The 19,285-nt window shown below is 45.1% G+C and overlaps 2 protein-coding genes across 3 annotated transcripts; both read right to left on the bottom strand.

Annotated features, from left to right (window-relative positions):
• Positions 1-144: 144 nt before the first annotated feature.
• Positions 145-10,383, bottom strand: gramd1c (GRAM domain containing 1c). 2 transcript variants are annotated; one of them, XM_062479276.1, is made up of 18 exons: positions 10,183-10,383; positions 9,000-9,118; positions 8,396-8,519; positions 8,152-8,252; positions 7,546-7,641; positions 7,245-7,325; positions 5,421-5,539; positions 5,179-5,338; positions 4,906-5,071; positions 4,501-4,650; positions 4,148-4,266; positions 3,849-3,991; positions 3,635-3,738; positions 3,190-3,360; positions 2,938-3,004; positions 2,527-2,646; positions 1,974-2,079; positions 145-1,470 (listed from the first exon to the last, which is right to left on the bottom strand). In XM_062479276.1, the coding sequence occupies exons 2-18, from the start codon at positions 9,090-9,092 to the stop codon at positions 1,399-1,401; spliced, it is 1,992 nt and encodes a 663-aa protein (XP_062335260.1). In that variant the 5' UTR covers positions 9,093-9,118; positions 10,183-10,383; the 3' UTR covers positions 145-1,398. The 2 variants fall into 2 exon arrangements, with proteins under 2 accessions (XP_062335260.1, XP_062335259.1); XM_062479275.1 differs by having other exon boundaries at positions 4,906-5,074; positions 10,183-10,381.
• Positions 10,384-11,205: 822 nt separating this feature from the next.
• atp6v1ab (ATPase H+ transporting V1 subunit Ab) lies at positions 11,206-19,107 on the bottom strand. Its single transcript, XM_062479062.1, has 15 exons — positions 18,951-19,107; positions 15,965-16,065; positions 15,626-15,754; positions 14,867-15,081; positions 14,616-14,753; positions 14,251-14,402; positions 13,908-14,070; positions 13,660-13,768; positions 13,407-13,529; positions 13,157-13,271; positions 12,914-12,977; positions 12,589-12,792; positions 12,356-12,450; positions 12,095-12,266; positions 11,206-11,757 (listed from the first exon to the last, which is right to left on the bottom strand). Exons 2-15 carry the CDS (start codon positions 16,044-16,046, stop codon positions 11,665-11,667), a joined length of 1,854 nt encoding a protein of 617 aa, XP_062335046.1. The 5' UTR covers positions 16,047-16,065; positions 18,951-19,107; the 3' UTR covers positions 11,206-11,664.
• Between the last annotated feature and the right edge of the window lie 178 nt (positions 19,108-19,285).

Raw genomic sequence — 19,285 nt, 5'->3', positions numbered from 1 at the left:
TAGATATGAGGAAAATCGACTAGGTCTATGTGCGCTGCGTTGTTTTTGGAGAGCCGAATAGATCACCATTTGGGTGAAGTAAGAGGATGGTCACGCTTATCCCAGCCGGATGAACACATTTGAAAGTACAATAACAAGCATGTGTCAAGAAAGTGTTTCTTTATTCATAACATTACATATTCGTAGGCCAAATGTACAAGCAACAGTAAAAACCCAATTGACAGTGAAAACTCAATGTCCAACAACACCTACAGAAACAACCGATGTACAGGACAACAGACACTGAACAACCATGTTCTTAAATCAACATCGACAGAACCAAAAAGGCACCTGTGTAGAGGCAGAACTCCCAAAACGTATTCTCGATCGAACCGTGTTAAATATATAAGTGTTTCAGGAGAAGTAGGTGCTTCCCTCAGGGTACCGTCTCTTTTTTTTAAGATCAGAGATCAAAAGAATTAACTTCTAAGATGAACCGTGGCTTGCCTTGACACTAATGTGTGGTGTTACACTGTTTTGGATTGCATTATAACGTACAACTCTGTTACTGATCTAAAATCTTCAAATAAAACCTTATTAAAATCTTCAAATAAAACCTTATAAAAAATTACTAACTCAACCTGGCTGAAAGGCTCCTGAGAATGTTTTTTTTAAATATTCAAATGGTCTAATGTTCATCACAAACAAGCTGCAAAACCACAAACCAGATACAGTCTGGTTTGTGGTTTTGTAGACTTCTTCTACAAGTCTGTAGAAGGAAAAATGTAATAAAAATACATTTACATTTTCTACAAAAGTAGAAGAAATCCACACGCGGTTACCAAAATGAAATAGAAATTCATTCTGACAATAAGAAAGCAAATTGTGCAAAATGTCAAATTAAAAAATTATAAATTAAATAGTAATTTTCTACAAGTTTGTACACATTTTATAGGTCCTCACCTTAGCTCCAGAGAAAAATGTTTTAACTGCCCTTTGCACGCTCACTAGTTGAGAGGCCTATAGCAGATTACCATCTCAGACAGCATAGGAGAATCCAGTATCCACATATAAGGGAAAAACATAACTGTGAACATAATATAACTTATCTGAACCGACATGACAAAATAATTCTCCACCCATCATTCCTCCATGTTGGAAATGGTTCTGGAACCTTCACCTTACATGGCAACAACGCCGGCAGTCAGAGCATTTGAAAACATCCACAAACACCTGGTACCAGAGGACCAAAGGCCCTGGGACTCTCAGGCCTTAGTGACAGGATGTTGTCGCTGTGATGCTGAAGACAAGGCTACGACAACTTCCCAGGAGTCTGTTCCTAGAGAGTCTTTTAGGTATAGCCCCCGGAGGCACACCTCAGTCAAAAATGGTGTCCTGTGACCACAAGGTGCGCTGGTGTCACTGTGGGGGTGTTGCCGTTCTGTTGGCTAAGGCAAAGTTCTGCTGGAGTAGGACTAGGGAGCCGCGGAGCTGGGGAAAGGGAGAGCAGAGTCAGCATTAACCCTTGTGTTATCTTCGGGTCATTCTGACCCATCAGTCATTGTGACCCACCGTCGTATTGCGACAAATTTACCTCATACAAAAACAAAGTGAAGCATTTTCTTTTAACTGTCGGGCTGTCTCAGACCCCCCACATTGGAATGGTTAAAAGAAAATTATTTTTATTTGTTTTTGTATTGGGTAAAATTGGGTAAACACAACAATGGTTCGTTATGAACCTTTGGGTCATGTGACCCGAAGGCAGCACGAGGGTTAAGAGAAGCACATGCAGATCTCATTCTGGAGCATCTTTTCACAGCAATATCAGAGTGCGTATGTAGGGCAAGGACAACAGTGCAGTCTGTAGCTAGCACGGTCTTACCCAGCGACACAGCGCTGTTTTTTTTATTTTAAGGACACAGAGTATTGAATTATGAACGTTATGAGTGTTGGTGAGATTTCTGTGTCAAATAAGGGTAGACACATGCACACACCTGTTCCAACAGGTTGATAGAGTCCTGTAAGACGGCTTTCATCAGCTGGTTCTCCTCTTTCGTCCTGTGAGGAGTGGGCGGCCTGGCGCCAAAGTCTGGAGCCAAACTGGGGCACAGAGCAGGCAGAGACAACACACAGAACGCAGATTTAGAAAACCTGTGTAATTATTATTTTTTGTTATTTAGCAGACGCTCTTATCCAGAGCGACTCACAGTAAGTACAGGGACATTCTCCCCGAGGCAAGTTAGGTGAACTGCCTTGCCCAAGGACACAACTTCATTTGGCACAGCCCGACATTGAACCGGCAACCTTCTGATTAATAGCCCAATTCCCTAACCGCTCAGCCATCTGACCCCCTCTAATCCACCCAGGAGCAGAGGACGAGTCCTCAGACAGGAGAATGGTGAGCAGGCTCGGCTCCAGAATGAATCAGATGGGGGGGGGGGCATTTGGTTTCTACAAAGGGGCATTTTGCATTCCCCCCCCCCCCCCCCCCCCTTGGAGCCAACCCTGATGGTGAGGAGAGGAGAGGGGTTAGAGAGGCTGGGCTACCTGGCCTCGCTCCTCTCCCTCAGACGGTTCTTGGTGCTGAGGAACATGCGGTGAGCCACGTCCTCCATGGCCCACAGCTTGAAGAACAGCCCCAGGTTCAGTACCGTCAGAATCAGCAGGCTGCAGGGGACGACAGGACACACTGTGCTTAGATTATGAAAACACACTGAAGCACAACAACAGAGTGTAAAAGCTGTTGGGGGGGGGGGAGAAAAATGTAAGGATAAAAAAATAATAAAAATAAAATAAAAGCGAAATTGCTGTCTCAGTATGAAGTGTAATTTTTTCTCTCTCTCGCTCTCTCTCTCTCACACCAGGTTTACAGGAACAAGTGGATAAACCTGTCTGGGCACTCTAGTCTCAGATCAAGATCGCGTTAACCTGTCTTTTGTTCCAATTTTGTTGACTTACATGACACTCATCCCAGCAACAATGGTGGTAATGTTCCACCTTTGTTGATCCTTTATATCCATCGGCCCTGAAACACAGCAAAGGAGAGCAGTCATTAAAACTGACCCAGGTCAACAACATGTACACAAATGCTTGAAATGCCCCGTTTCGTCCCCAGAATAATCCCTCCAGTTGGTGTGTGATTCACAGATTAAGTCTAGATCTGGTGATTTACATGAAGTGAATACTGTACAGGCAGTGTAAGAGACTTACCCATGCCCCCTTCTCTGTGGTGATTAGGGTCCATCCCGTACTGCTTGCTGGGCTTCATGTGCCCGGGCAGGGTCCGGCTGTATGCCCGCCGCCTCCGCCGGAGACCTCCAGCCTTCCCAGCATCCCCCCCGGCCTGGTTCAGCTCCGCATCCTCCTTCAGCAGCTCCGACTCTGACCACGTCACAGAGCAAACGAGACATGTTGGAGCAGATGAATGAATTGTGTGAGAGTGAGTCGGCAAAGACTTGCGGGTTCAAGGTCACGCAGTGCATTGAGACATTAGGACTGACGTACACAAACAGTACTCTGGTTAATGGGTAACTCAATGTTGAGAACAACTGTTGTGGAAAAGGATGTCCTTTAGAATCAGGTTGCTTACAGTAACCCCGAATTAACGCAAGAGTAGCAAACAAAAATGGACTCTCACCCACTTTGTGCTACTCACCCAGGTGTTTAAAGTAATCTTCCAGACCACTCCAGGAGTTTTTGGTGATGAAAGACTTAACCAAACTCCACGGTTCCTTCCTGTACTTCACATCGGTGTCGATCCTAAATACAAAACATCTCAATTAAATATATACTGCCTTTCTAGACAATAAAAACGCAGAGCTAGCCAGTGAGCAAGCATGTGCTGTAACATTAAATTAAATGTTCCTCACCTCAGACGACACTCCAGCTTGGAGTTGCGAATGATACAGTATCGATTCTGTGTGTAGAAGTAGTCGTGGTATGGCACGTCATGCGTGTAGACCTCGGCATTGACCAGATAGTAATGGCCCTCCCTGGACTCTTTGTAAAGGGTCTGACCAGCAGGGCACTCATTAGAACACACACAGGTACATCCGCAAATCATACTCAAAGTGTACTTTCACGCAAACAAATCTACTCCTCATCCCTGCTGCTCTGAAGTCAGAACCCCCCCCCCCACACACACACACACACACACACACACACACACCTGGTTCTCTGTGGCGGTGGAGAACTTTCCAATCAGAGGGTTGTTGATGGTGATGGTGTAGTTGAGGTTCCTCTTCATGGCACCAGAGGCTTCTCGCTCCCACGGGTTTAGCCTTGAATCTGGAGACGACACACAGAGGTTACCTAGGTTACCAAACCATGGATTTACAAACCAACTGACTGTGACCAAGGTCACTAAAAAGACTAAAAAGGCACTTTTCACTTTTTTGTATCTGATTTACGTCATTCATGAATCGGCTTGATTTTCTGTTGAATGACTGGATACAAGGTATTTTCCAGGGTTATGTAGCAATATGGGAGGATACTTCGAGGGAGGCGAAAGGTTAAACTCACTCGTGATCTTCCTGGCCTTCATGAACCTGCGCATGAATGGAGAGTCTGAGAAGAGCAGCTCGAACATCTTCTCAGCGCTGAAGTGGAAGACCCGGTTCACGTACATCCGGCCCTGCTCCTGCGTCACACACGCTCGCTCCTCTACAAGGTCTGACAGAGACAGAGAGAGGGAGAGAGACAGAGAGAGAGAGGGAGAGAGACAGAAAGAGAGGGCGAGAGAGAGAGAGATACAGAGAGAGGGAGAGAGACAGAGAAAGAGAGAGAGGGAGAGAGACAGAGAAAGAGAGAGACAGAGAGGGCGAGAGACCAACAGAAAGATGTATTGATTGTAATGGCCAATATAAAAGGCCACCTCTATCTCTCCAAAACAGCTTTACTGAGGCAGCAGGTTGGTTTGATTCTCACCCTCCTCAGGACCACTCTCTGACCCGCTTTGCTCAGATAAGCCGTCGAGGTTGGCATTGAGGTCCAAAGAGAGGGAGGAGCGCTTGGAGACCCTTTCTGGAGCGAGCCTGTTTAGCGCCGGACTGCGGCTGCGTTGATGGGAAGGGCTGGTCCCACGAGAGTCTTCCTGCTGGACACACGTGGAAAGACACAAGCGCAGAAAAAAAAAACATCAATATCAGAAGCCGTCATCACGAATGCACGAAATGGACAGACACAGACTGGAGCTTGTACCATGCTGCCAGAGTTGGGGCTTAGGGTGAGGGGGAAGGGCATGTCCTCTCCCTGGGGGGTGGATGTCTGGACGGGCTCCTGCTCCACCTGATGTAGACGTACGGAGGGCATTCTCTCCAGACTGCAGAAGTTCTCCTCCACACTCGGTCTCATGGTTAGGCTGCACAGGGAGATATTGGCAAATCAGGCATGGCATTTCAGTAAACAAAGACATAGAGTAGGCTAAGCATGCGTGTTCTTACCTATGCTGTGGTGTTGATTCTGACGCTACTTGTAGGCTGTCCATCTCTTCATGGCTCAGGCCAAGATCATTTCCATAGTGCTGCTTTACCATCTGCCACAGTTCTCCACTCGTCAGGGGCTAGGAGAGCACAGTAGAAACTATGAAAGAAGTCAATGGCACTTTTGATTAACCGCATAAACACTCCATGCGCAGGTGCTCGCAATCGATGTCTTGTTTTCCGAAATCTCACAAGTTATTCGACGCCAAACTCGACTGCGTGGAGATTGCTTTTCAAATGCAATAGGCTACAAGCCTGCCGAGAGCAACAAAACAATACCGCGATAACAGCTTTTAGCTCTACACCAGGCAACGAGAAAGTCGGGCTATAGACTTTCTATTTATATTATCAGATTTGTTTTTTTTCAAGTTAGCTTGACCACTCCACTCTGCTATCATCAGTTAAGTCCGTGGCTTATTCAACGCCAGAAAAAGCAGCAAAACAAGCCTGGGCACGATGTGTTCAATCCAGTAACATACGGCTGGAGGGAATTGTGATCTCAGTAACTTGCTGCTACCAAATTTCGTACTAGTCAGTACAGTATTATAATAATAATTTAAAAAAAAAGTTTGGTACACTTACTTTTCAGTGCTCGTTTTCTCACTACCTCAGTTTTTCACTACCCTCGGAGTTCGCTGGACTGTGAACTATGACAACCTGCAATAAGGAAGTCCTCATGCGTTCCTCCAATGCAACTTCGTTTCAGCCCCAACAATTAGAGAGAGCTCCTCCCATTTATATCGAGACAGGTAACCGCTAATACGCAAACATACCTCGGGTCCCATTCAGTTGTGACTAAAACTGACATTATAATTCAATAAAGTTGAATTTAAGTTTAAGCAAAATACCGGTTGTTGAAACCAAAACTTAGTCTCCGCGCCTGACACCTCTTCACATTTATGCAAATGAGCTCTCCCGTCACGCCTTGAAGGGGGTCATTGAACTTCCCTACTGCCCCAGTCTTTCGTATGGAGTTGTTTGCGTTATAGCTGGATTCCCTAGGCTCACAGTCCTAGGAGAATGACCTACTAGCACGATTGTCAAGAGCAATATCCATGCAAATCACGAAGGTGAGATCATAAAACGATGAAACCTTTACGTATAATTACCAAGTCGCCAAGGCTGGTATCACATAACCTACAGTAGGCGTATCACTCAACCCTGTTAGGCAGTCCTGCTCAGTCCGAAAAACTGAAACTAAAGGCCTTTCAGAATCGGACTGTAGCCAGATGTAAGCACGGTGTGTACTTAGGGTTGATTAGATAAGACCAGTTAGCAGGGTAAAGTCACAGTCCTAATAGCGGTGCACAAGACAGGTCACATGGAACAGCACCGGTTGTCATACTCAAAACGTACCCAGGCAGTTGCAACAATTTTGCATACGTCATGGGATCAATGCAATGGAATTCAGAATAAATAAATAAAAGAACAGTCTGCCTTGTGAATATTAGGTCCTCATAATAGGGATGCTAGAGCTATCGTTTGAGATGTAAACATCTTACAGGGATGGGCTGCTATGGCGATGCTACTGTAGATCTGATAGCTTTAGTACCATTCCTGTTCAAATATTTGAACCTGATATATAAAAATGCAGGACAGCTAGATTGTATGTAGTTAGGCAATACTATTCATGGGTTCCAGCTCACACTCAAACCTATAGATCTGTGATACAGACTGAACGACACCACAAATCAGGAACAATGCTCTGAAGTGCGATTTTCCCCGGGTGTGGTGGATTTTTTGGCCGATTCAGTGTCATGCCAGCTCATCTGATCAGTGCCTTACCTTGTCCATCAGAGTGTTCTGCCACATGCGGAACACACCCTGGTAACTTTTCTCTCTTGCTGAAAAGGAGGTAAAGAAGAGCTGCAGGGGAAACCAAAAACACAGACTAGTTAATTAGTATCAAAGTGACACGCCTAGCATCTTGAAATAAAAATATTTGTTTGTGTAGATGCCCTTTTGAACAGGCAATCTTGACAGTATCAGAATCAGGTTTATTGCCAAGTGAGTTAAACAAACGAGGAATTAGCTGTGGTGACTTACAGAAACAACTTCCTGAATAGTTAGCTGATGTTTGGTGTACCTTTTCTGTCTCGGTGCAGACCTGGATGGCGTTAGGAATGAGTCTGGCTGTCTTCTCTCTGCTCATGGAGGTTATGTCCCTCAGAGTTAACATGATCTATAACATGGAGGTTATGTCTCTCAGAGTTAACATGATCTATAACATGGAGGTTATGTCCCTCAGAGTTAACATGATCTATAACATGGAGGTTATGTCTCTCAGAGTTAACATGATCTATAACATGGAGGTTATGTCCCTCAGAGTTAACATGATCTATAACATGGAGGTTATGTCTATCAGAATTAACATGATCCATAACATGGAGGTTATGTCTATCAGAATTAACATGATCTATAACATGGAGGTTATGTCTCTCAGAGTTAACATGATCTATAACATGGCCATAGATCACAACCAGCAGGTTCATTAATAAAACCCACGCTTTTGTTTACTCAGAGACATTCTAGAAAATGCACACATTTAGAACACTAACACACACTCTTTCTCCAGAAGACACACACACACACACACCTTAGAATGTATTCAAGCATTCAGAATACATACTTCCTCATAGTGGCTTATCGATCCCTCCCTCCCTCCCACATCCTCTGCACTGTTTATTCTCACCTTTGTTCCCCTGAACACATTGCTGTAGAAGCAGAGGCAGTTCTCAGACAGGTAAAGCCGTCCTTGCAGTAGAATGTCTCTCTGCAGGGCGCACGGGTAGTCTGGGGAACAGTTTAGACAAAGTTTTAGATACAGATCCCCTAAAGCCAAAGTAAGGAAGCGGCAGGATATCCTGTCCGGCGTTTAAATGCATAAAGAGCGGAGAAAGCTACTGTAAGGTACTGAGATCCACCGGGTAACTGACCCAATATAAGTCGTTCTGACTCCTGCAGCTCTTTGAAGAGCTTCTTGAATTCATCAGACCTCTGTTTGTAGGTAGGGGGCGGGACCTGGGGAGATGCTAGACACTGCCCCTGAGGATCGGACACCTGAGTGACGACAGACAACAAACACAGAGATAAACTCAGATTGAGTTTCAGAAGAACAGGTCGACATAACACAAACGGACAACTATACATTTTATAAATTAGATACCTGCAAGGTTTTATCCATTATTATTTTTAATTGTTTATATTCAGTGAAAATTATAACATCTATATCCCAAATAAGATCATGTTGAGAATCTGTATTCAAGCAAATGTTCAACAAAAAAACGACTGAATCTTAATGATGTTTGAGTGTTTTTACCTGGATGTGATGAAATACTTTCATGTGCTGCAGAGTAACTGCTTATGTGGACTTCACTAGGGGGCAGCAAATTTTAGATGTGTGTGAGTTTTGGGAGTGTTAAAGCAAAGGAGTAAATCAGTGTAAGTTTAAGAGAGGCTGTATCTGCACTGTGTGTACTTCAAATAGTTTGTGAGTATGTTTGCGAATGTCTGATAGATGGTAATAGAAAGACATTTGACCTCATCTTCATCGGAGCTCGATCTGAAATCCCCTATAGATGCAGTCTCGTCTGTGAAATCACTTCCAATCCCTGTTCTGGACACTTGGTCCATTTCCACGGCTTCAACTTCAACACAGGCTGTATTGGAAGCGTACATACAGATGACAAATCACAGTTATATCCATGTAAGGATGCTGTTTTTTGGCCACTCCAAACATGTTGTCTGGTTTGCTAAGGTGCACATACAGACTTAGGGTATACTACAACAGGGTAAAGGGTCCTGCATCATTTCAGTGTCATTGTTTTTGGTTATGTGTCTGTCTTCTATAGCTCTAGCTACAAATGTCACCAACGGATGCTTAGGATCACAATGGTAAACCGTACCGTGTTAGGTACAAACGGGTTTATCCTGCCCTGCTACCCAGGAGAAACTGTAGCCAAGGCAACTCCCATCGAGTTTCATATACAAGACAATTCACTGAATATGAAGTGACTTGTTGTTAAAGCATGTACACGTTGTAAACATTAGGGGCTTAGCCCAACCTAGTACCTAGTCAAGTTTTTTTTTTATCTGAGCAAAGACGGACTTCCACATGTAGCACGCGAGCGAAATATGTTGGCATTAATTTGAGCGCAAAATGCTTTTGGACCTTTATGTAATACAAACATTACGTTAGACTCATAATGTTATATTTTCTGAAAATGACAATACATATTTTACCTAAAAGATTCGGGGCTCTAGTCCCAGAAGCCACCCCATGGTTGGCCCAATGACTTTGTATACAACTCAGCTCAATTAACTCATGCATTCACTCATTCAGTGAATGCATTCACTTTATTCTATGTCCCGAGAATATGCACGTGAGACGGGCAAACATTTGACCAGTGGATGTTAAATCTACTAGGCCTACTACACGATAAATTGACCAAAACAAAAACAGTTTTATTTTACTAGTTGATGCTTTAACGTAGACTTGACGTGTCAAACATATTATAAACAACATGTTATGTAGCCTATTATAATGGTTATAATCGGTATAGCCACCGCTGCATAAAGATGATCGGTTCGTTGCGCAAATAGCTGGTAAAGGTCACGGAGGGCGACCCTGTGGGTAAAATGCCACCTCGACAGACTAACTTGGTTCCGCGTGATAAGGTTTCACATCATGTTCATTGTGGTATAATGTTCTATGAAAACATACCTTTTGTTTCACCCAGGTGAGGACCAGACCTGAGATAGCTTTCTTCTGCAAATTCTAGGTGAGTCTTGGATGACACATTTCTGAAATCATGCGCTCGATTCAGATCCCGTTCCTTCGATGACTTGCATCACATAGTGCTGTCTCATTAGTGGAACTACCTTTCCGTTTACCTGGTAACAAGCGTCACAAGGGGAACCAGTTCGTTAATATGGGAGCTGCATACCTTTAAAGCTGTTGTGTGTTCACCCTATTAGCATTTGCATACTTTAGGAGTGAGTTATTTTTCCAAAACGGAAGCTAGCTAGTTTTAGTTAGCTTCCGTTACCTAGCAACCTAGCATAATACTCGTAGCAATGCTGCTACCTGCTAGTGTTACTTGTTAGCCTCCTAATTGTAAATGTTGAAGCCATACTATAGCGTTTGTCATATAGTTTTTGTCTATCGGAAAATAGTCGGTTGGAATGTTCAGAATCACATATGTGTGACGCTACTCCTTAACGGGTTAAAGCTGTTGTCATTGGGGCTTTGTTCACCCTATTATCATTTGCATACTTTAACTGATAGCAGACTAGCGAGTCTAAAAATACACCCTCTCGATCGATACGTGATACCTCTGGGTTCTCATCCAGATGAACCTCAATCTTTACAGTATGTTCATTAATGAGTCGGCAATCAACCAAAAATGACAACGTAGAGGAATTACAGGTTAAAATTGTAGATTGACTACGATTATTTCCGTCATTGAGGCCATGTAAGCACTCTGAGAGCAGAGAGGAAGGCTTGGCATTGAGTCCTGAGATTCCACAGATGTATGTGTGACAGGAAGACCAGTTCATCCAGCACCACAAGAAAAAACATCTTTGACCCCATCTCCATCTCTTTCATGTGTTAGGATGACAAGCAGGGATGTTTTTTTTCCAACATTTTATTCTTTGAGACTCAAAACACACTATCACATGAGCAGTGAGCAATCAGGGAAAAACCCAACCCTTACACGCACAGCAAGAACACTGACAGCACAGACTAGAACATAATCATAAGAAAAAACACAACAAAAAAGGCGCTCATGTCAAACGCTTGCAATAAATATAGTCACTCTTTTTTTTTATCATCAAGTTTCTTCAACAATCTTCTGTACAGAGGGAAGATTAACGATAATTACATCAACTGAAGTTTTCCGATACACAGCTAGGGTCAGAGATGAGGTGGTAAACAGGATGGGGGCAGTGGAGGGGTCGATGACATCTCTCACACATCAAGTTCTACCTACTAGGGTGAGTATGTCCAAGTACTGGAGGTAACATAAAACATGAACACAGAACATCCCTTTATCCATCCATCCCTCCACACATACACAAACATTCAGCAGTGGAATGTGAGGCTGCGGTGAAGGAGAGATTACAGAGAGAGAAAGAGGGGTGACATTGACATGCACTGCCCCCTGGGGTCAAGGGTCAAAGGTAAACGTTGAGGGTTGAATGCTTATTCCTCCAGGGTACGGAAGGAGTTCTGCATGTCTTCCAGAAGTTGGGCGTATTCTGCCTTGATCTTGGTCTCGCCGTCCTTCACTGGGTCCTGTAATGCATGGAAAAAATGGTACAATCACACAAAACATATAGGTGAGAGGGCAATAAGATGACGTTTAGTCTGTATTTTTGTGGAATATTATCTTGGATACATATTGTCCTTTTATTATTTCCATTTTTAGAATTTTCACCCCCCCCCCCCCCCCCCCAAAAAAAAAGTGACAAAAATGGCACAAAAAAACAACCTCAGGTAAACACAAGCTCTACATTGAAGATGTCCATAGCATTGAAAACACAAGTCAAACAATCACAGAGACATACAGAACTGAATGGACCAGGGGGGAAAGAAGACAGAAACCGTAGAAAAACCCCAAAGCAAAACAAACCTTGAACTTCATGGAGCTCAGCTTGTAGAGGATCTCCCCCATGTGCTCACGGATCATGGCCCAGGTGATCTTGTTGTCGCTCTGGGCTGTGGTCTCCACCGCGTGCCGAGCCATGTCGTAGAAAGCGATGGTGTTGGACAGGATGCCCACGGTCTTATAGAAGGGGCAGAACCTGTGGGAGGCCGTGGTGGTGGAGTTAGAGTTACTTCTCTCTAGTTTGTGTGTGAATCTGTGTGTGTGAATGTGTGTGTGTGTGGTTACCTGTCGTAAGGAGTGTAACCGTTCTGTTGCAGGAAGTCATCTTTGAGCAGCTTGGCCACCTCAAGGGTGATCTTATCCGTTTCTGCCAGCGAAGCCTGTTACCAAGACAACGAAGGAGCGAGAAACATCTGAGCTCCAAAAATGTCCATCATAAACACCAACCCCCCCCAAAAAACGTCAAAAAATCCAGACATACTAAAGAGTCGTTGCTAGCAATTTCTCCCGCCGTTTACCTTGCCGACCAGCTGTACGATTTCAGCCAGGTCCTCCTCTTCCTGCAGGATCTCCTTGGCCTTGGTGCGCAGCGGCACAAACTCAGGGAAGTGCTTGTCGTAGTACTCATCCAGAGCACGGGTGTACTTGCTGTAGCTGATCAACCAGTTGACTGAGGGGAAGTGCTTCCTCTGGGCCAGCTTCTTATCCAGACCCCAGAACACCTGAGCAGGAGAGAGAGAGATACAGGTCAAGATATAACATCAAGCATCCTTGAGCAAGATGTTCCTGTGTCCGTCTGAAAGCATACTGAGCTGTAGAAGCCGGAGTCAGAGGAAGGCTCACCTGTACGATACCCAGGGTGGCTGAGGTGACAGGGTCGGAGAAGTCACCACCAGGGGGCGACACACTGAGGAGGAACACACACAAACCTTATGCACCTTCGTGCCATTGTAAATGCCTTGTTTGTGCAAACTTACATGGCGAATAAAGCTGATTCTGAAACACGTTTGCATATCTCCCAGTGTCGGGGGCCTGATGGGTCACAGAGAGCGCTGGCTCCCCCTTGTGGACGAGAGGTGTACTTACGCTCCCACGATGCTGACGCTGCCCTCTCTCTCAGGGTTGCCCAGACACTTCACTCTCCCGGCGCGCTCGTAGAAGGAAGCGAGGCGGGCACCCAGGTAGGCAGGATAACCGCTGTCTGTAAACACACACACACAAACAAAACACACAACAAAAACAAAATTCTTTCACAAGCTTTCCCATCTAGAGAAGTCCTAAATGTTGTCCAGAACTGGGTGCTATGCGGTCGTGCTCCAGTAGGGGGCCCACTCACCGGCCGGCATCTCTGCCAGTCGTCCTGAGATCTCCCTGAGAGCCTCGGCCCATCGAGACGTGGAGTCAGCCATCATGCTCACGTTGTAGCCCATGTCCCGGAAGTACTCAGACAGCGTGATGCCTGCACAAACACACAGGCGCACACATCCATGGATGAGCATCTACGATGATGTCTTTAAGGTTTGATTGGTTAGAAGATGTGCTCTTCAATGTGATTGGTTAGTAGGTATACGCCACTGGCAGGTAGCGACCTGTGTAAATGGAGGCCTCTCTGGCAGCCACGGGCATGTTGGAGGTGTTGGCCACCAGCGCAGTTCTCTTCATAATGCTCTCAGTCTTCCCGTCCACCTCCATGGTCAGCTATTGGACAAACACACCGTCAATCACAACGAACTTCTGACTGGAGATGAAGAGGTATCTATATGGATCGTGAGCCAGTCAGCTACGGACACAAACACCGTCTGTCATCCTCAACTGCCGAAACAGAAAGGCCGCCCACCTCAGGGAAGTCTCGCAGCACTTCCGACATCTCGTTACCACGTTCCCCGCAACCCACGTAGATGATGACATCACTGTTGGAGTACTTGGACAGGGACTGGGAGATGACAGTTTTACCACACCCAAAGGCTCCTGGGATAGCGGTGGTTCCTCCCTGCACACACCTGGAGAGAGGGAAACAGAACGAGAGAGAGAGATGGATGGATGGATGAGATATTGAATTATGGAAAGCAGAGAGAAAGGAAGAGACACAGAGAGACAGAGAGAGAGACAGAAAGAGAGAGAGACAGAAAGAGAGAGAGACAGAAAGAGAGAGAGACACAGAAAGAGAGAGAGACACTCACGGAAAGAGTGCATCCAGGACCCTCTGGCCGGTCAGCAGGGGGTGATTGGCAGGAAGCTTCTCTGTTACAGGACGCACCTGTCTCACAGGCCACACCTGAACCATGGTGAACTTCTCCTTGAGGCCCTCAAACTCCAGCTCTAGCACCACATCCTGACACACACACACACACACACAATGTGCCTTCAATATATCCCACTTCCAACACAGCTATTACTAGTACAACTTGTACCAAGGTGTGACCGGTGTGAGTGCAGCAGCTGTCCCAGCAGCTTGAGGTGAGGCACGGAGACAGGAGGCAGCTTGAGGTGAGGCACGGAGACAGGAGGCAGCTTGAGGTGAGGCACGGAGACAGGAGGGACTCACAGAGACGTCATAGTTGCCAGGGGGGGCCACGTAGGTGACGGTGCCCCTGTTCCGTGGAGGCAACATGAGCTTGTGCTTGATGAGGGAGTTCTCAAACACCGTTCCATAGATATCTCCCCCTGTGATGTGACTGCCAACCTACAACAAGCAGAAGAAGAAAAAAGGATGGGGAAAAATGTATTGATGTCTGTTTTTCAGGGGTGAGTGAGTCCATAAATCTACAATGACACACACACACAACGAGCACTTACTCGTAGGCTCTTGCCGGGAGAGAACTCCCACTTGAGGTCTCGATTGAGGGCCCCGATATTGACTCCACGGGGGATGTAGATGCTCTGTGTGAGGTCGTTGATGTCCTTCAGGGGGCGCTGGATACCGTCGAAGATGGAGCCCATGATGCCCGGACCCAGTTCCACAGACAGGGGCTTTCCGGTCCGCAGCACAGGGTCCCCCACGGACACGCCCGCTGTGACAGGGGCTCAGGAACGTCAACTGACAAGACAGCATGTGCGAGCGACATATACAAACTGTGCATTGTTAACCCTTGTGCTGCCTTCGGGTCACATGACCCAAAGGTTCATAATGAACCATCATTGTGTTTACCCAATTTTACCCAATACAAAAACAAATAAAAATAATTTTCTTTTAACCTTTGCAATGTGGGGGGTCTGAGACAGCCCAACGGTTAAAAGAAAATGCTTCACTTTGTTTTTGTATGCGGTAAAGTTGTCGCAATAAGACGTTGGGTCACAATGACTGATGGGTCAGAATGACCCGAAGATAACACAAGGGTTAAGCAGTTCAGCTACGTGTGGGTTTTTGTTCATGTATACAGATGAAGTCGTCTACACGAGAGGCCCTCAGAGTAGCGGGAGAAGACAGACATGAGATGTAGCAGGCTGTAGGCCCGTCGGAACAGACACACATGAGATGTAGCAGGCTGTAGGCCCGTCAGAACAGACACACATGAGATGTAGCAGGCTGTAGGCCGGTCAGGCTCAGGAGGATACAGGTCTCTTCGTAGACCTGGATGGTGGCCATGTCTCCCTCCAGACGGATGATCTCCCCCACCAGCTCACTGTGGCCCACTCTCACCAGCTCGTACATGGCCGCCCCCGCCATTTCCGTAGCAGTCACCACTAGAGGTCAGAGGTCGTATTGAGAGGCCACAGAAAAATGAATATATAATATACATTATGAACTGTCACCTGGGCCGACAGATTACATGAAGCTGAAAATGTGACGGCAGTTGGTTGCAGTTAGTTTTTCCTCAGAAATGATCAATTTAAAATACTTTTCACATTTATTTACGTGTAGCTAGGTGACAGAGTAAGAAGTCATGTCCTGACCTGGGCCGGAGACTCCATGGACGTATCCAAACTCGCTCTCCCTTTCTTCATCCCGGATCTTCGGCAGCTTGGACATGTCCATCCTAACAGACTACAACTGACTGAGAGGAGAATGCAGAAATCAGTCTCTGCAAACTTTTTATTTGAGATACTCCAGATACAAACATTGAGTTTGGCACCCCATCTACACACTGATTGATTAATGTTTTCATGGCTCACTTCATATGGAACATCCAGGGGACAGTATTGACCTTGTCATTACTGGGTCAATGAACTTGCCCTTACACAATCCTACACATACATCCACACACCAATTACCTGATCTTGCAACCTTTAATTTCTCCCAAACTTACATATTCTACCAAGGCTAAATTGCATCAGCACAAGTATTTACAAAGAGATGATGTAGGCTTTACATCCATCTGTCTCTAAAACATGTTGTTACTATGGTAACGTCACCTTCTCTCTACTCTCTGTACAGTAACTATGGTGATATCCTACCCTTGAAACTACAGCCCAACATGACAACTCCCAGTCAGTGTCCGACTGCATAAACCAGAGCAAACACATCCCTCCATCTCTCTATTCACCTCACCCTCTCCCCTCTATTCTTTATTCCCTCTCTACCTCCACTCACTAACTCCCTCCCTACCGCCCCTCCCACCTTTGCTATCCTTCATGCTGGTGAACCACAGGGTACGATGCAGCCGTATGCTAACATTAGCGAGGGGATCCTCGGCAAGTGTCCCTGCTGTGCTTATCCTCCATCACACACCAGCCGGGCTCACATGCACCTCTCTCTCTCTCTAGCTCTCTCTGTAGCTCTCTCTCTCTCTCTCTAGCTCTCTCTCTAGCTCTCTCTCTAGCTCTCTCTCTCTCTCTCTCTCTAGCTCTCTCTGTAGCTCTCTGTAGCTCTCTCTCTCTCTCTCTCTAGCTCTCTCTGTAGCTCTCTCTCTCCCTCTAGCGCTCTCTCTCTCTCTCTACCGCTCTCTCTGTCTCTCTCTACTGCTCTCTCTCTCTCTACCTCTCCCTCTCATTGTCTTTCTCCCTCACATCCAATGATGACTAGGCCAAACCCCACCCCCGGTCTAAAAAAGACAACTGCGCACACGCAGCCGACAGTCGTGACACGTCTGAGGCAGCAGCATCAGACTGCAGAGACTCTGCAGACGCTGAAGACCACAGCTACAGCTTCAGGGTGATCCCCCCCAGGGTGATCCCCTGTTCTGCTCCAGGTTGGCGTTTAACAGCCCTCGTCGATGAGTCTCTGACACGTATTCGAAGGTTGACGTATTTAGACAACCTTCAAATTACGCATATACAAACAGAGCTGACACACAGAACCAAACACGTGTAGCTATTCTACTGTTTGCTTTTTTTGTTCTTCCTGGTGATCGAAGGCTTTTCTCTTTGTGATAAACTGGCCAAACTATGATGAAATCACAGACACCTGCCTCAGATCTCTAGGGACCCAGGACAAGTGTTTAGAGCAGGACATTTGACAAATAAAACCATACAATATCTCTTTATTATTTATTCTATTTTCTATAATTATACGTTTCTTAAATAGCTCTGATCCATTTGTGTATTTGGCACCTAATGCTATATTGCTGTATGTGTCATTTAAAGAGTTGTCTAAGCCCAGGACACACACACATCCCATTCTGAGGTCAGGATGAATGCAACCTAACTGTTATCTGGGTCTACCCATTATTTTATTCCTAGTTCTAATTCTAACTAAAAAAGAATAACACTTCGATGGATTATGAATTGGGCATAGCCAAAGAATGAATGTGGAAATAGTTCAGCCAACTCAAGGCAGCCCATCACATGATCCAGGCACATGACGGGCTGGGCTATATGGAGTTGATTTAAGGAAGTGGAAAATATGGTGTGTGGTAAGATTGGGAAGTCACACAGTCACAGAAGCATGAGTAGCCTATTAGTTAGCCACATGTGAGACTGAAGCCAAGGCTAAATGTATATATGACAAATAAATAAGCAGCATAATATACTCTGTGTAGCCAGTATAATAGTATTTACTGTTAAATGAAATTAGTAAATCGATCTCGGTCTCGTTTGTCTTCTATGCCAATTAACCTGCAGCCATAGATAAAGATGATGCATAGTCCAAAGGATTGTCCCTATCAGTTCCCTTTAACATTAAACATCTGTGAAGGGAAAACCTCGAGACTGCTCAGCACTTCCATAAGAATCCTCGAGGCCACGGATCCTGCCCCCTGAAATGTTTCGTGGAGGTCATAAAGAGGCAGGTTCACGTTATTCTACACATAGGTGTTACATTGTTTGGCTAATTAATATTACCTCTAACCGCATCACGGTTCTAAAAGAAAACTACTCACATATTTGTGGCTACGTGAGCTAATGACTAAGGCACCTTGATACTGATATCGATTAAATAAAAACAGCATTTTATCTTCAAGCTTAGGCCACAGTGATCACATGATCGTCAGCTTCAGAGCGTGAATACTCACGCGCCACATACAGGATAGATAGCTAGCTAGCTAAATACATTCGCTTGCATGTCTAAAAGCCTAAATCGTTTTAGAGAACACACAATATAACATGTATACTGGAAGTTATAAGCCCGTTAAAGACCTGCACACGCAAAACCTTTACTACAAATGTACATTTTGATAACAGCGATCAACACTGCCCAGTGCAGACGATCTCAAAATGGAACAACATTTCATCCAAATTGGCGCAGTATATTTCACGTTAACCATTTCCATACTTGACTGTAAACAAAACACCACCAAGGGATTACACAAAGAACTGTAAATACATTTTCATTATTTAGCCAACTATAGTGATACGCAGGTTTAATCTTGACAGCTTGCGCAAGCTGAGGTCATCTGTCAGAATTGCAGGCAGTGCCATTTTGATGCATTTTCACTGAATACAGTAAGAACGTATACCTATCTACAAAACATTACATTGAATGAATTAAAAAGAAACAGACTACCTTATCGAAGCGAAAAGGTAGATCCAGTATCGCGGTCCTCTGCCTAGAAGAAATGAGAGGCGATGCGAAAGCAAAGATCAGCTGACTTCATTCAGTCGTAGTTTTTACAGACCGAGCTTTCACAAATGCAACTGCGTCCATTTTGGCTCAGGCTTGTGACAAAGATGTGCATTGAGAAGTTTAACTGTTACTGAATATTCGACTTCAGTCTCATTATTTAATAGAATTACATGATACTGGTTTGTGAACAAATTATATTGTAGCTTTGATATACAACTCAATAGCGAGTAAATCTGCCAAGTTTTAGACTTGCTCATACAGCGTCTGTTTTTGTC

This window comes from Osmerus eperlanus, chromosome 15, assembly GCF_963692335.1.
Source record: "Osmerus eperlanus chromosome 15, fOsmEpe2.1, whole genome shotgun sequence".
In the NCBI taxonomy this organism is placed as follows: domain Eukaryota; kingdom Metazoa; phylum Chordata; class Actinopteri; order Osmeriformes; family Osmeridae; genus Osmerus; species Osmerus eperlanus.
This window is presented reverse-complemented; position numbering and strand designations above follow the sequence as displayed.

What these genes read in the sequence shown, in the direction of transcription:
- gramd1c (XM_062479275.1), bottom strand. Translation starts at nt 9,092, where the DNA reads ATGGACCAAGTGTCCAGAACAGGGATTGGAAGTGATTTCACAGACGAG. An exon ending in GAAGGCCAGGAAGATCACGA is followed by an intron (nt 4,267 to 4,500) that starts GTGAGTTTAACC and finishes TGTCGTCTCCAG; the next exon opens with ATTCAAGGCTAAACCCGTGG. An exon ending in CTATCAACCTGTTGGAACAG is followed by an intron (nt 1,471 to 1,973) that starts GTGTGTGCATGT and finishes CCCTTTCCCCAG; the next exon opens with CTCCGCGGCTCCCTAGTCCT.
- atp6v1ab (XM_062479062.1), bottom strand. Translation starts at nt 16,046, where the DNA reads ATGGACATGTCCAAGCTGCCGAAGATCCGGGATGAAGAAAGGGAGAGC. An exon ending in CCAGGTCTACGAAGAGACCT is followed by an intron (nt 15,082 to 15,625) that starts GTATCCTCCTGA and finishes CCCCTGTCACAG; the next exon opens with CGGGCGTGTCCGTGGGGGAC. An exon ending in CTCCCGGCAAGAGCCTACGA is followed by an intron (nt 14,754 to 14,866) that starts GTAAGTGCTCGT and finishes TGCTTGTTGTAG; the next exon opens with GTTGGCAGTCACATCACAGG.